Genomic DNA, 14,852 nt, shown 5'->3' with positions numbered 1-14,852 from the left:
GTGTCCAATAGGAAAAGGTATCTCGATGAAATGTCTTTAATGTAAAGTCATCTACAATTATCCGGTCGTTCCCGGACAGAATGGAACACTGGGGGGTGCCTGTAATGTTGTACACAGGAGGCGGCACCCAAACCTACCTGCAATTGGCGTTTGGGAAGTAGCAGGGTGGTCTGCAGTTCCGTGCCGCCTCACCAAACCAAGTGTGGAAGTAACATTACGGGTAGTGCGGTTGCATTTCCTGTGGAAAGTTTGTTGCCAATGGCGGTGGCCGAGGTTCAGTGGCCGCAGCAGGTTTGGTTGCAGAAGGGGGTGTGACTGTGGGCTGAGCCGGTGACGTCCCAGTTGCTTGTTTACTGCTTTCCGGAGCAAGTGGAACGGTCAGCACAATACGGCCCCGGCCGCATCCGGCCGCAGGGCGATGAGCCTGAACCTGAGACTTGTCGGGTAGGCTGTGGCTGGCGAAATAGAGCAGTGATGCATCGTGTAGCTTGTCAGCAATTGTCATTCTTTGCTCGACAGGTTCAGGAGACCTTTGAGCCAGAACAAAGCGGATGTGAGGAGGTAGTTTTATCTGACCAGATGGCGAGGAGAGCTGTCTCAGAGAATAGATCGGCGCCGACCTGGGCACGTAGCCATCTCCAGAGTTGGGAAGGTTTGTCATTGCCTAGTTGCTCGATGTGGAGCATTTGCCATATTGCTGCCTCAGTTGAGTGTGCAAGCTGACTTAGAACTGTGTTTTTGGCTAGAGTGTACCATATAGATGAGTCCGGGGCATCGACCAGGTCAGCAATCAAGTTTTCCTGGTCATGCAGGTGGGTGATGAGGCACAGAAACCTGGTTGACTCGTCGAGTTTGTAATGGTTGAACACTTCGTCCACAATTTTGAACCAGGTTGTTGCTCTGTCGGGATTAAATGGCGGCAGTGTCGGTAACCGTTGTAGAATGTTCGGAAGGGCAGGTTGAGTTGAGTTCATTGGGGCACTGCCTGAATCGAGCTGTTGTTGCTGTACTATTCCAGGAGAGTGTGCCTTTAGGGGATGTGGCAACGACGGCTGTTCGGGTGGCAGCGTGAAGGTGACACGTTGTGGTTGAGCGTGATCCGTTGCGATGCGGAAGGCCGACGTGGGTGAGACACCATAATGTGTTAAGTCCGGTTGCGGAAGCTCAACATGGTGCGGGTGTGTTCGGATTGACGTGTCACAGAAGACCGACACGGATGAGGCACCGAGATGTGCCGAGAAAGGTAGCGGAAACTCGACTGGAGCCGGCGCGGGGTCGACAGGTGAGAAAAAGTTCAAAGTTTGAGAATGCGTGTTAGTCCACGGAAAGCTCGACGTATGATCAGAGCCGGGGGCACCTGTGTTGCAGGGAGGCTGCGGAGGTGCGGGTTGTCCAGAAGCACAGGATGGGAAATGATGTTGAACGCGGGACGGAATGTGTGAATGTTCACTGTTCATAGTCACTCCACTCAAAATGGTGTGCGAATAAGGTGAATGTCACGGCACAAGACGCTGAGGCATAGCAGTGGGACAGAGGTGGAGGTCAGGCACAGATAACAAGTTATTGTTCCTGTTGCAGGCCGAGGTAACGAAGTAGGAAGGCATGTGCTGATGCTGAACCGAAGCAGGTGTTGGCGTGGTTGGATGCTGAGGAGGTAGACCTGTGACTGAAGCAGTTCCGGCCACATGGCAGGTATCCGCGTGGTCCTGCACAGATTGCGCGCGTGGCAAATCATTGTCCTGGCAGTGGTAGGTTGTCCAACGAACCATTTGCAGATATTGGCATTGGTTCCGCACTGCACGGAGATCTGTAAGAGGTAACTGCACAGTCGATGAGGGAGGGCACATGTGGTGGGAACAAAGGCATTTGGTAGCCAGAGTCATGCGCACTCCTAACCTCACTTATTGTTGCAGGCTCGAAAACGTCCGGCGAAATCAGTGAGTGAGAGGCATCGTGTTGTAGTCCTGGCAGGTGTACATCATCCGCAACATGATGCATCTCGATCACAAAATCCGGCATTAGATGCTGGGCCGAAGTCAATGTTCAAATGCTGTGTCGATGTAATACACGCGAAAATAACCGACGCGGAGGTTGCGGACACAGTAATATGGCGAAAACAGAAGATGTTACAACTCAGGATCACCAGTGAGGGAGAAGTTCGTGTTGGTGCACTAAGCAACACCCATTTTGCAGTAGTTCATTTATTCACCTAAACACATGCAAGGCTCACAAAGAACTGAACATGGCGGAACAGCCCAAAGACAATGCTCAGAGTCCAAAGATGATGCTCAGAGTCCAATGACGAATGCATATCGATGCTGGTGTTGACCTCATCGGTGCCACAGGTTCATGGACTATAGGAAGTATGTAGAAGATAAGAATGTGTGGAATGATAGGGGCAAGGAGAGAGATGGACAAATTTGCAAATTATTTCAGACATAATTCTACATTATTTACGTATTTTTACACGTTTTTCCACCATCATGGACTCTTGTTTCTCACATCTGTGTGAATTCAGAAAAGCTTCCTTGTCCCTAGCCAGAACTCAATCGCACATACTGTTCTTGCATTGTTGTGTGGCTCATGGAATCCCCCCTAATGGCTTTACCATCAAATTACCCATCTCTGGCTGCCACCCCTCCTTCTACAATGACCTCAACCTGTTCAAATTCTGCCAATCCTTAGTCCTCACCAACCATATCAATTGATATTCAAAACCATATCAATCAGAATCAAACCTCCTTGCAATACCTTCTCTCAGTCCGTAAAATTCTTCTGCTATGCAATACCAAATTGCTGGATCCCGTAACACACAATGAAACTCTTGTCCTCCAGGAACTAGAGCAGCATGCACAACACCACCTCAAAAACCTCTACAACCTGCTCACTTACACTCTTGCCTTGGACTACCACTGTCCACCACCTCTACAACAACCTCCAAACCTCCCCCTTGTACCCTCATAGTTGACAAATCCTGTCTCGCAGACTTACTACATTTACCCAACCCTCCAAAACTCCCTCGCACCACCGCAGAGAATCCAGAACCTAAAGAAACTTGAAACACAGTCTTGAATCTTTCATCCAGAAGCCAGAGCCCTGCAAAACCATCAGTCCTTCCCAAAAGCCTCAGGATTTATTAAAGACCTTCTCTACTTCTTCCGGTACCTACAGTGGAAACTTTTTTTTTTTTTTGCCACCAACCATTCCAATCAGACTCAACCAAAGACCAATGATGAACCCTGCCAGATGCAGTTCACTCCTCCATCCAATGATGATCCACCCCCACTGTCCAGAAATCACACCCTGTTAACTTTTCAGAATTTCTTAATCTCAAACCTTGCTTCACCATCATTCCCCAAATCCCACAACATACAAACTAACCTTAGACCAACAGATAGATCCGCAATCTACCACCCAAAAACTGATCCCGAACTTATAATCCTACCTACTGACAAAGGCTCCACCACTGTTGTTTTGAACCAAAAGGATTGTCTGGCAGTGGGATTCTGCCAGCTGTCAGTTTCATCCACCGACAAACCCTGCCACATTGACACCATTCCAGCAATCCAGCAGGATCTCCAGTGTCTCCTCAGATCCTTAGGCCCATCCCAAAACCTCTCCCCAGAGTCCACTTTTCTTTTCACCTGTACCATTCCCTGCACTCCTATCTTCTACATGCTTCCTAAAGTCCATAAATCCAACCACGCTGGCTGCCCCATTGTGGCCTGTTACTGCGCCCACACTGAGAGAATCTCTGTTCTCGTAGACCAAAACCTTCAGCTTATCACCCACAACCTACCCTCCTATATAAAAGATGCCAACCATTTCTTCCACAGGTTCTCCACAGTTCCTGTTCCTTCACTACATGGTGCCCTGCTCATCAGTACTGATGCCACCTCCCCTCACACTAACATCACTAATGCCCATGGCGTTACTGCTATTGAACAGTACGTTTCCTAATGCATGATGGAACCAAACCAGCAACCTCCTTCCTAGTCGCCATGACCAACTATATCCTCACCCACAATTACTTCTCCTTGGACGGCATTACCTACAAACAAATTTGGGTTATGTCTCTGGACACCTTCGTGGCACCACCCTATGCCAACCTATTCATGGGCTATCTAGAGGAATTCCTTGTAATCACACACAATACAAAACCTCTCACGTGGTTCAGTTTCACTGATGACATCTTCATGATCTGGATCAAGGATGAGGATACCCTATCCACATTGTTTCAGAACCTTGACACCTTCTCCCCCATTCACTTCACGTGGACGTACTCGACCCATCAAGCCACCTTTGTTGATATTGATCTCCACTACCACTATATCAGTACCTCGGTCGATATCAAACCTACCAACCACCAGCAGTACCTCCACTTCAACAGCTATCACCCATTCCACACTCCCTTCCACACAGCCTCGCCACCCATGGCTATCACATCTGCAGTGATGAGCAGTCCTTTCTGAAATATACCGACGATCTCACTGAGGCCTTTACAGATTGTAATTACCCTCCCAACCTTTTACGAAAACAGATCTTCTGATCCTTGTCTTTCCATTCACCAAAAGGATCACAGTCTGGCCACAGAGGAGCATTCCCCTTGGGACTCAGTACCACCCAGCACTGGAGCAACTGAATAACATTCTGTGCCAGGGTTTTGTCTACCTCTCGTCATTCCCTGAAATAAGGAATGTCCTACCCACTATACTTCTCACTCATCCCACAGTGGTATTCCACCGCCCAACAAAGCCCAACAAAACTACACAATATCCTCATCCATCTCCACACAATTCCTGCTCCCAAACCCTTGCCCCATGGCTCATATCCCTGTAATAGTCCTAGATTTAAGAGCTGTCCCATGTATCCTCCCACCACAACCTACTCAGTCTGGCCACAAACATCGACTGTTTCATCAAAGGCAGGGCTACCTGTGAAACCAGACAAGCGATCTAGAAGCTAAACTGCAACCACTGCTGTGCATTTTATGTGGGCATGACAAAGGACAAGCTGTCTGTCCACATGAATGGTCACCAACAAACTCTGGCCAAGAAACAACTGGACTATCCCGTTGCTGAGCATGCTGCCCAACATGACATTCTTCATTTTGATGACTGCTGCACAGCCTGTTCTGTTTGTTTGCTTCCCACTAAGACCAGCTTTTCTGATTTGCACAGGTGGGAACTCTCTGTAGAATATATCCTACGTTCCCATAACCCTCCTGGCCTCAACCTTCATTAGTCACTGTCCTCAACCATCTAGCCCCTTCCCTGTTCCAATTCTAGAACTAAAAGGCCCTGTATTGCACCAATGCACCCAGTCCTTTTACTTCTCTCTTTTGCACTAACCCTTCCATCTCTTCCCCACCCTCCGTCTAATCTCCTGACTGTACCTAGCTAGCCCACTCTTAACCTCGTCCCTGCAAGCTTCCAGCATGGCGCATACCATACCCTGCTATCCCTCCCCATCACTACCCAAACCTCCTCCTTACCCCCACCTGCTTGCCTCCCCCATAATGCACTGCACTTGCAGTCAGGTCCCTGCTGCCAGAGACTGTGGTCATGTGTGTGTGAGCTGCATTTGCATGTGTGTGTGTGTGTGTGTGTGTGTGTGTGTGTGTGTGTGTGTGTGTGTGTGTGTTTGTGTGTGTGTGTGTGTGTCTGTGTCTATGTTGGCTATTTGCAACAAAGGCATTGTTGGCCGAAAGCTAACTTTCCGAAAGTCTTTTTGTTGTGCATTTCAGCGACTCAGCATCTCCCCTGTAGGATGAGCAGCACCTATCTTTTTCATTATATTGTTTCACTCCATCCTGGGTTTTCGATTGTTTCAGTCTTTTGTTTCATCAATCATTCTTCTGGCCTATACCTACATAAAAATGGGATCACCCCATCTTTCTATTTTTAACTGTTATGCTCTGCTTGTGGCTCTTAGTTTTACAACTTTCTGATAAAATTTCTGCATAGCCAGGATGGTCACAATGAAAGTGTCTTCCCTAATTTCTTCTTATGCAACCTTACACAATGCCATATTTCATATTGATTTTTCTCAATTCTACATTACAGAGCCTTCTCACATGTTATCCTTGTCAATGCCATATCAGCCATTACCTCTTTATTGTTACCTGATTATTATGTTTACCTGATTATTATGTTTGTGTATTTTTATCATCAGAGGCCGAGCGGTTCTAGGCACTTCAGTCTCGAACCATGCGACTGCTTCAGTCGCAGGTTTGAATCCTGCCTCGGGCATGGATGTGTGTGATGTCCTTAGGTTAGTTAGGTTTAAGTAGTTCTAAGTTCTAGGGGACTGATGATCTCAGATGTTAAGTCCCATAGTGCTCAGAGCCATTTTAACCATTTGAATCATCAGAGCAGTCATATTGCTCTCGCACTAAAAGAAAATCATGAAAAAGTAGAGTGTGGGGTCATTGGAACTTAGAGGTTCTATCTCACTTGTTCTTTGTATCTTTATACTCTTACTCACTATATATGTGATAAGGTAGTTTATCACCTGCTGCTGAGAATATTCCTACATCTGTTGTTAATATTTACTTCTTCTCTTTTAGTAATTACAAAACTCAAAACACTTACTTAATAGCTCTTTAATTCATCCACTTCACATTACATGATGTACCTGTAGCACTTTTTTATGTGTACATTAATCTTTTATGCACTAGCACACTCGTAACAGGGGTAATTTTGATTCTCATTCATTAAAAAAGTGCTTTGCACTCAGTGCCCTCTTGCTAGCGGCAACAATACTTCTATCGACTGGAGCCCCAGAGCTTGTGTGCTACATTATTCCATTTACACTGATATGTTAATGCAACAGCTTCTCTTTTAGGGGAGAGCATTAATTTCCTACCATACTTAACATCTTATATTGTGTAACTTCATGTATAAAAGATATCTAAAACACAACCATTATAAGAGGAGAAAGAAGGTAGAATATTATACATATAAAACATACCAAAACACAAGTGTTTAGTAAAATAAAGCTTATAATCATTATTCACAAATGTATGTTTTTTATTCTCAAATAGCAGGCTTTCCCTGTCACTTTCATGCTTTAGTATAGTACATTAAGGGATGGAAATATATTACAGACAACAGGATAGTTGAAGAGGAAGTAATTCCTTCATGTAGAACTTAATATGAAGTAATGAAGCATTTAATTTGGGCTGCTGACAGATGTCACTCTGTCAAATTTTCAAAAGAGTGCAAATTATCCTGGAGATTTATTCACTTGACAAAAATAAATAAATAAATGATTATAAGGTTATTTTACCCACTTCTACCCAAATAAAACTAGTATCAGTATCTTATTACTAGTTAACCGCATTCCTTCCAAGGTAAATCACATGCTATTTTTCTTCATAGCAGTGCTGTCAGCCCACGTAGGTGGTGTATACACATCAATAAAATAAATCTTCAACACTTATAATATCTGTTTATTGTTCAATTCTGACAAAGTGAATACTAGGTTCAATAAGCAGCAATGCCTTAATGCTCACAAAAGATTTGTTCAACTTCAGTCCTATGTCTTATGCTGAGCCAGCTGTTACATTTAGCACTAAACCTTCTGCTACAGCAGTCAAAAACAAATGCACGCATAATAACATTCCTTAGATTACATACGTACATAAACTTTTGCATATCTTTCCATGCAAGAATCCATAAATAATGAAATACGACTAACTTTTTCTCAGGTAAATAATTAAAATAATGAAAACGTATAAATCTCAATAATTAGTTCACAAAATAAAGATACTTCCCATTCTGACACTGATTATGTGAGTAAGACCACATCAGCAATGACCCTGTGTACACTCAACAGGAGGTAACACTGCGGTTAGTGGGATAGGTACACATGAAGTTTATTTCTGTTCTTCTATTAAATAGTATAGGTCGTATATGTGTGTATTTCTCATCCCCATTCCATAGAATGCTTGTCATTTTAAAACATCTATTCCTAATAAACATCTTTTTCTCACAATAGTAGTTCATCTAAGAACTTAAAAAATCCACATTCATATATTAAAGATTCGCTGAAATACTCATTGGCTTGTACATTCCTATTAATCACACAAAAAAATCCATTTCTAGTAAGTCTGCTTCCTAAACAAGTAGAGAAACCAAAAATCAATTCCTCATTGACATATTCATTACAAGCTAAATATTTCTCGCACGTAGGTTTTTGATAATTGTATACTCCAGTATTTTCACTGTAATGTACAAATTGGTTTTCCACAGTATCGCCCAAAGAATTGTCTGTGGTGGTAGCGTGTCCTGCATGCCATTGTACTTTTGGTTCAATTAGTTCCTGTTGGTTCTACCCCAAACTAGTCAAAGCATTTGTGTCACTTGTTGTACCAAACAATTCCTTAGTATATTATAATGCATCTACTTAATTTTGCTTGTATGAGATTTGCCTGTTTATGGTTTGGAACTCCTGAGTGGATAGTTTCTCTGTATGATTTATTTTACACCTACCTCTTTGAACTGCTCTTGGATCTATTTTCAGACTAAATTGCATCGTTTTTCCATTTCCAGCTGTTAATCTGTAGGCAATCTGTCTAAATTTTGCTATTTGAAGAGTCCACTTTTGTAACTAACTTCGATCTACAGGCCTTAATGCTGTTTGACAGTTCATTGAGTTGCTGTAACTTTTCTGTTTGAGCTTTCTCAACAACTAATAATTCTTCCATTTTGTGGGCAATGACAGGCATACAGTAATAACAACAAATACTCATTAAATAGCACAGGAATATCATTATGTGATTTTGACAGGACTGCACAACACAGTAAAAATATATATGTACAATTTCTCACAACAATTCACTAAAAAACTTCTCAGTTTGGCACTTTTTACAGGTAACATAATGGGACATACAGGAAGCAGTACTGCAGTGCTGATGCATTGTGCATGGGCGAAGCAGTGTTGCATTGAGTAGCTGTGTAGTCAGCTCACCAGCTGCCACGCTGCGAAGTGAAGTAGTGCTGCCATTATGTTGGTTGGTTGCTGCAGAGACACTCTGCACTTGTAACCTCAAAATCAGCACTCAAAATTCTTCTGAATCATCAGTACTGCTTCTTGACTTGTATGCCGAAAGCTTTTACTCAAGCAAATGAGTATATTTTGCTGTAGATATCATTGCTGTTGGCAGCTATATTTGGTTCTGTGCAACAATCCAAATTCCTTTGGTTTTCACCAAATAGAATTTATTTTTTCTTAAATATTTCAATTACTTTGGGTGACACTAAAGCGCCTGCTTGCCTATATATCCTTCACTGTTTAACTCATTTTCTCTAAGCAATTTTGTATTTTCTTCCATTACTTTTTGCAAAGTCTTCTTTTTTTAATAAAACTCTCTTTACTTTGCCCCTCTTATTCACATCCTGCCTTTGTGGCACCAAAACAGAATGTAACTTCATTGTTCTGCAGGTGGATTAACCCCAGAATGTGTGTTACCTTCCAAATGATCTGTCACCCTGATGCTGTTTTGGATACTTTTTATCTCAGCTATTTTCTTGATGCGGTGGACATGCTCTGCAGTGCTACCAACTCCTGCCATGTGACTTCTTCTCCATCTGCAGAGAGTCAAATGCTGGAAGAGAGCTTGGAAGTATTCAATCTACTAAATGACGTAAACATCTTTCAACAAATCTTCTTTGTTTTGTCACTCAAATACAACAGTTAGAATGTTGGATGAATGAATCTCTTATTAATCAGAATGGCAGCTCTGAAGAGAGCCTTACAACAGAACAAAATAGAATCTCAGAACAGAATAGAATGACATTGCTCTCAAGCCTGTCAGCTGTTTTCCAGGTGTTGTCATCGTCAGTAGCACCTGTTGTTCTGTGGCTTCCAAAAGGCCGCCAAGCTGTTATGCCAAAGTGTAAGTGATGCAAAAGGTACAAAAATTGCAGTGAACATTTAGTTAGCAAGAAACTACAGTTAACAGACACTAAAACAGAAATGTTTATGAACAACAAATTTAGGAAAAAATGCAGACACTGAGCAGAAACTGACAACAGTATTGATAATAAATTAGCAACAAAAAATGCTACCATGTGACAGGAATCAAATTACCAAATCTACATTACAACAGAAAAAATCACAATAAAAAAGATCACTAAAAAAACAATAAACTGAAAATAGTACAGTAAGGAGATTCTAACATAGAACATGTGCACATAACAATATATATTAGAAAGTACTCTGTTTTGACAGTTCTACTGCCTTTTTATATTTTCTTTCTACTTCTTTCCATTTAACCCTTTCTATACTTCATTTTTGTATGTCTTCCATTGTCAGTTATCACCTTTATACTATTTACTGATACATATTTATCAATATTTTATCTTAAACGGTAAGGATGTAGAATGATGAGCCAGTACTTACCTTAAGCTAGTGAAATTTCTAATACTACTTACACAAAAATGTGAAAGTAGAAAATACTATTCTGTCATTTGGAACTTGTTTATTCTTCTTCAAGTAAGAAAGAGGGACAGACAATGTAGGATCTGAGTGTCCTACTGCTTCTTTGATAACTTCCCCAACCAGTGCGTCTTTCGTCCTTGCGTTATGAACACATGTATTCAGAGAGCTGGGAATAGCATTTTCTACTTTTAAGGGTTTATATTTAAATGATTAGGATTTGCTCTCTCGAAGGTATGTAATGGCTAGCTGTTCTGTTTCCTCGTACTTTAACATTATCCTCACTTCAGTTCCTACTGATATCTTTAACCACCTTTCAGTGCAAATTCAAATCCACCAAGATATATATTGAAGTTTCATGTGGGAAATAACATTATAAGCTGTAAAATTTACGTATAGGATACCCTCATCAATTTCTGCATTTTATGTGTGATATATGTACATAACAGGCATCAAAAGACTTGTCAGGGACTTGTTAGTTATCTAGTAGAGGCTTATTATCTAATAAAAAGCTGCTGATGTAACTGGAACTCATAACTATCTGAGAAGTAAGAACATTTGACTCAGTTTCAACATCAGTCAACATTTTTGAAAGATGCAGCTGTCAATAATTATTTAAATAATGAAATACTCCACTAGTTATGTATTTTTTCATGCTTAACACCACACATGTCGAAAGTTTTTTCTCCTTGTCAGGTGCAAATATGTACGTAAGTATTTTGAGTGGTGTTTGAATATGTATTATTCTGTGTCTCTTGCAGTGTAGTCATCTTTTTGAGGTTACCAAGTACTGTGCCTCCTCAGTTCTGTGGAAAACCACGCACAAGCAAACTATCACTCACGTTGTTTGTTTGTGGAACATCACAAATAATAAATGTGTAAATACTGCACTTGACAACAAGAATAAATTCTTGAAACACGTTTCACTCAGCATGGAAAAAATACATAACTGGCACTATGTTTAAATTAAAAACATTTGAGCAATGCAAAGTGAATGACGATGTCAACTAATGCTACAAGTGGCCAAATGCCAAAACGTGTTAAGTATGGTTCAAAAAAGGAGTCATGATAATCACAATCATGAAACTGCATTTGTGTAATAGGGACAGTTAGGAAATACTTGTAATTGGTCATGATATCTTTATTCAAACAAATCTAGTTACTCCCATCAGCCACCACACCAAGTAGAGCTTGGCAGCGACGGGAGATATGGCATGAATTGTTCCAACTTCTACACATCTATCACTTCAGATCTGCTGAGTAGAGTGCCCTGTTGTCAAGACACTTAACTATGTAAAATTTGTAAACAGTGCAGGGCAGCCAACATCATGCCAGCATCATTTTTTTTCTCCCTGAACAATTTTTCGTGATGCATAAATCGCAAGAAAATTATAAATATGTTGAAAGTCTGGTGCAAATTAACAGTGTGCACATAGGAAATTTGACAAGAATGATAAAGAGATGCTGTAAAGAGAGGGAAAATGTTAAATCTGGAAATATAAAAGTGGGGTTATGTGTAAGTATCCTTGTTGGTGGATAAAAGCATTGAAAATACATAAAATATGTAGGTTTATCTTAAAAACTCATAAAATATGGAACCAAATGAAGTGTAATAAAATGATATGAATACATAATAGAATAGATGTGAAAATGAAAATGAGATGGGATGAAAGTCAGAAAAAAAATAAACACATCAATGAACATGTACTCTAAAAGCCCCAGTTCCACAGAAATATCAGTGCTTTTCAAAGGCTTCACCTTTTGCCCCACTGCCAAATTCAATTACAGATGCAAGACCCGTCAGATAAATCACTCCATTACCACTTACTCCAGTCTTGTCACACATTTCCTACCCTGTCATAGGCAGGGCCACCTTTGAATGTGGCCATGTATTCTACCAACTTAGCTGCTACCACTGTGCAGCATTCTGTGTGGGCAAGACCACTAAGAAGCTGTCTGTTGAGATAAAAGGCCACCACCTAACTGTTGCCAAGAGGCACCTGTGCCATTCATTTGCCAAGCTTGCTGGATAACACACTATGCTAAACTTCACAACAGCTTTGCAGCTGGTGCCATGAGTATTTTTCCTAACAACAACAGCTTTTCTGAACTGTGCGTGTGAGAACTGTCCCAGATTGCTACTCATGCAGTTGGGCTCAATACTATGTGTGTTGAGTTGTGCATGTATGAATGTTTGTGTGTTTATCTAAAAGTGGAGGGCTTTTAAATGTCTGCTGCCCAGTGCCTCTTCCCTGTGGTAAGTAGCAATCTGTTGTAACTCCTTTTGTTGTTATTCCATCCTGGATCCTCCATTCTCTGACTTCATGTAATTGAAGGGTAACAGGAGTGATTTGCAAAAGCATCATTCAGTGTGATGAGGTCTCTCAAACAGAGTGATCACCAAGTGACTTTAATCCCAATAACATCGGTCACTGAAAACCAAACTGGTACATTTCTCATGCAAAATCCGTACAATCTGGGACCATAGATGCAGTATTTCTAGACTTCCAAAAAAACAATTCCCAAACTAACACACCAATGCCCATTAATAAAAGTGTGATCACTTGAGTACATGAGTTACGAACTAAACTTTGGACATTGAGAGGAAGCACCATGTTATCTTAGATATAGAGTCTTTGACAGATGTAGAAGTAATTTCAGGCATGCCACAGGAAAGTGTGTTGGGTCCCTTTCTTTTCATGTTGTTTGTTAATAGCCTGGGAAGCAATATTAAGAGCAATGGTAGCAGTAAGATCAATAAGGCAGTTGCGTGTAATGAAGAATTGTATGTAAAAAATTGCAAAAATGTTCTTTCTAATCCTGATATATCAAGCTGGTGCAAATATTGACAGCATGAATTAAATGTTCATAAATGTAAAATATTGCGCATCACTAAAACAAAACTTAAGTCCCTATAACTACAATAATGGTGAGTTGCAATTAGAATCACCAACTTGAAACACAGAGATCACATAGGATTGGTCATAAGTACAGCAGGTGACAGACTTTGGTGCATTGGTAGTATATGTGGTAGCTGTAAAATGAATCGGAGATTTGTCTACCAACAGCACAACTTTTAAATATTTCCTTGTCATTGGCTTTCAATAACTTATTTAATTAAAGGGATAAACAAAATAATAGTAATAGCTGTTTATTATCTAAATGTGCCACTGTCGACACTGTGGTCTTCTGGAACTAATGCCTCTAATTTTTCCATTGCGAGGGCATCACATGAAACCAGTGTTCTCCTTATTGATACTTGAGAGAAATTTTGTGGCTCATGCAGTTATTCACATTATTGATATTGTCAATGTCTGAGTTTCTTTAACTAACATTTATCATAGAGATATGGAAATTTGATGATGATCTATACTTCATCTTTGTCAGTCATTAAGTCATCTCTCCCTTTCTTTTCTTTCTTTTTTTTTGTGATGAAGGAGTAAGTGATAGAAGCAATTACTGTCTCCATATCACACGAGGATTAAAGTCACATATGTGTATGATAATGGAAAAATCCTTGCTTGAATATAGATAATGGAAGCAGTAAAAACAACAGCTCACTATACTGTTCAAGCATGGAGCGGTCAGTAAATGTTTATACTAGACTAACAATCTGTTGTGCCAGTACAACGTAGTCTGCCATGTGAAGTGGGCATGCAAATGTATGTATGCATTGTATGTGTGTTCTGTTCTAGTTACTTCTGAAAAGGACATTGTTTGAAAGCTTAATGCTTCTTGTTTATGTGCCCATCAACCACTCAAAACCTCAACAATATGGTGGCTTGTTACCTTTCCACCTTCTGTTATTAACAGTCACATGTAAAAGATATTTAACATGATTTGTCTGGTATGGATGCACTTTCTTTTAATAATTTATTGTAGTTGTGAAAATAAGGAAATTTTTGTTACTTTTGGGTGACAATATTTTAAAACAAATGTTTTGTAGATTTTCAGGTGAGCCTTTGAAATTTAAAAGCAATTGTTTTGTGGATTTTCAGGTGATTCTTTTGTTGATGTCTCATTTTCTGCCACAAAGGACATAACTGTAGATGATGGAGAAAATGTTACATGGGTGGCATATGTTGATGCATTTCCAAACAAATTTTCTGTTGTGTGGAAGAGTCCACAGGATAAAGAAATTGATCCTGTTTTGCGATATTCTCTAATTACAAACAGCAAAGAAATCAAGTTTTCTATTCGAAATGTAACAACCAAGGATCAGGGTAGATACACAGTGGTTGTTCAAAATTCAGGAAGTGAATTCATTTCATATCCAACACTGACAGTACGTGGTGAGTATAGTGAATTTATCTGCTGTTTCCTGCAAATTAATTCGATTATGAGTTTGTATCAAAATGGAAGGTACAAATATTAGATCCATATCATAATACACTCTAAGAAAAAATATG

At 40.6% G+C, this 14,852-nt stretch overlaps 1 protein-coding gene across 3 annotated transcripts in view; it reads left to right on the top strand.

The window, feature by feature from the left end:
• Nucleotides 1–14,852, top strand: part of LOC124622090 (mast/stem cell growth factor receptor kita-like) — a 299,069-nt gene that overhangs the window by 147,983 nt on the left and 136,234 nt on the right. For all 3 annotated transcript variants that reach the window (XM_047147668.1, XM_047147669.1, XM_047147667.1), the window contains exon 8: nucleotides 14,442–14,735. In XM_047147668.1, the coding sequence (XP_047003624.1) occupies nucleotides 14,442–14,735 (294 nt within the window). The remainder of the gene's footprint in view (nucleotides 1–14,441; nucleotides 14,736–14,852) is intronic.

The sequence above is a fragment of the Schistocerca americana genome, chromosome 7 (genome assembly GCF_021461395.2).
Source record: "Schistocerca americana isolate TAMUIC-IGC-003095 chromosome 7, iqSchAmer2.1, whole genome shotgun sequence".
Taxonomy (NCBI): domain Eukaryota; kingdom Metazoa; phylum Arthropoda; class Insecta; order Orthoptera; family Acrididae; genus Schistocerca; species Schistocerca americana.
Note: the sequence above shows the minus strand (reverse complement) of the source record. Positions and strands in the feature narration are given on the sequence as shown.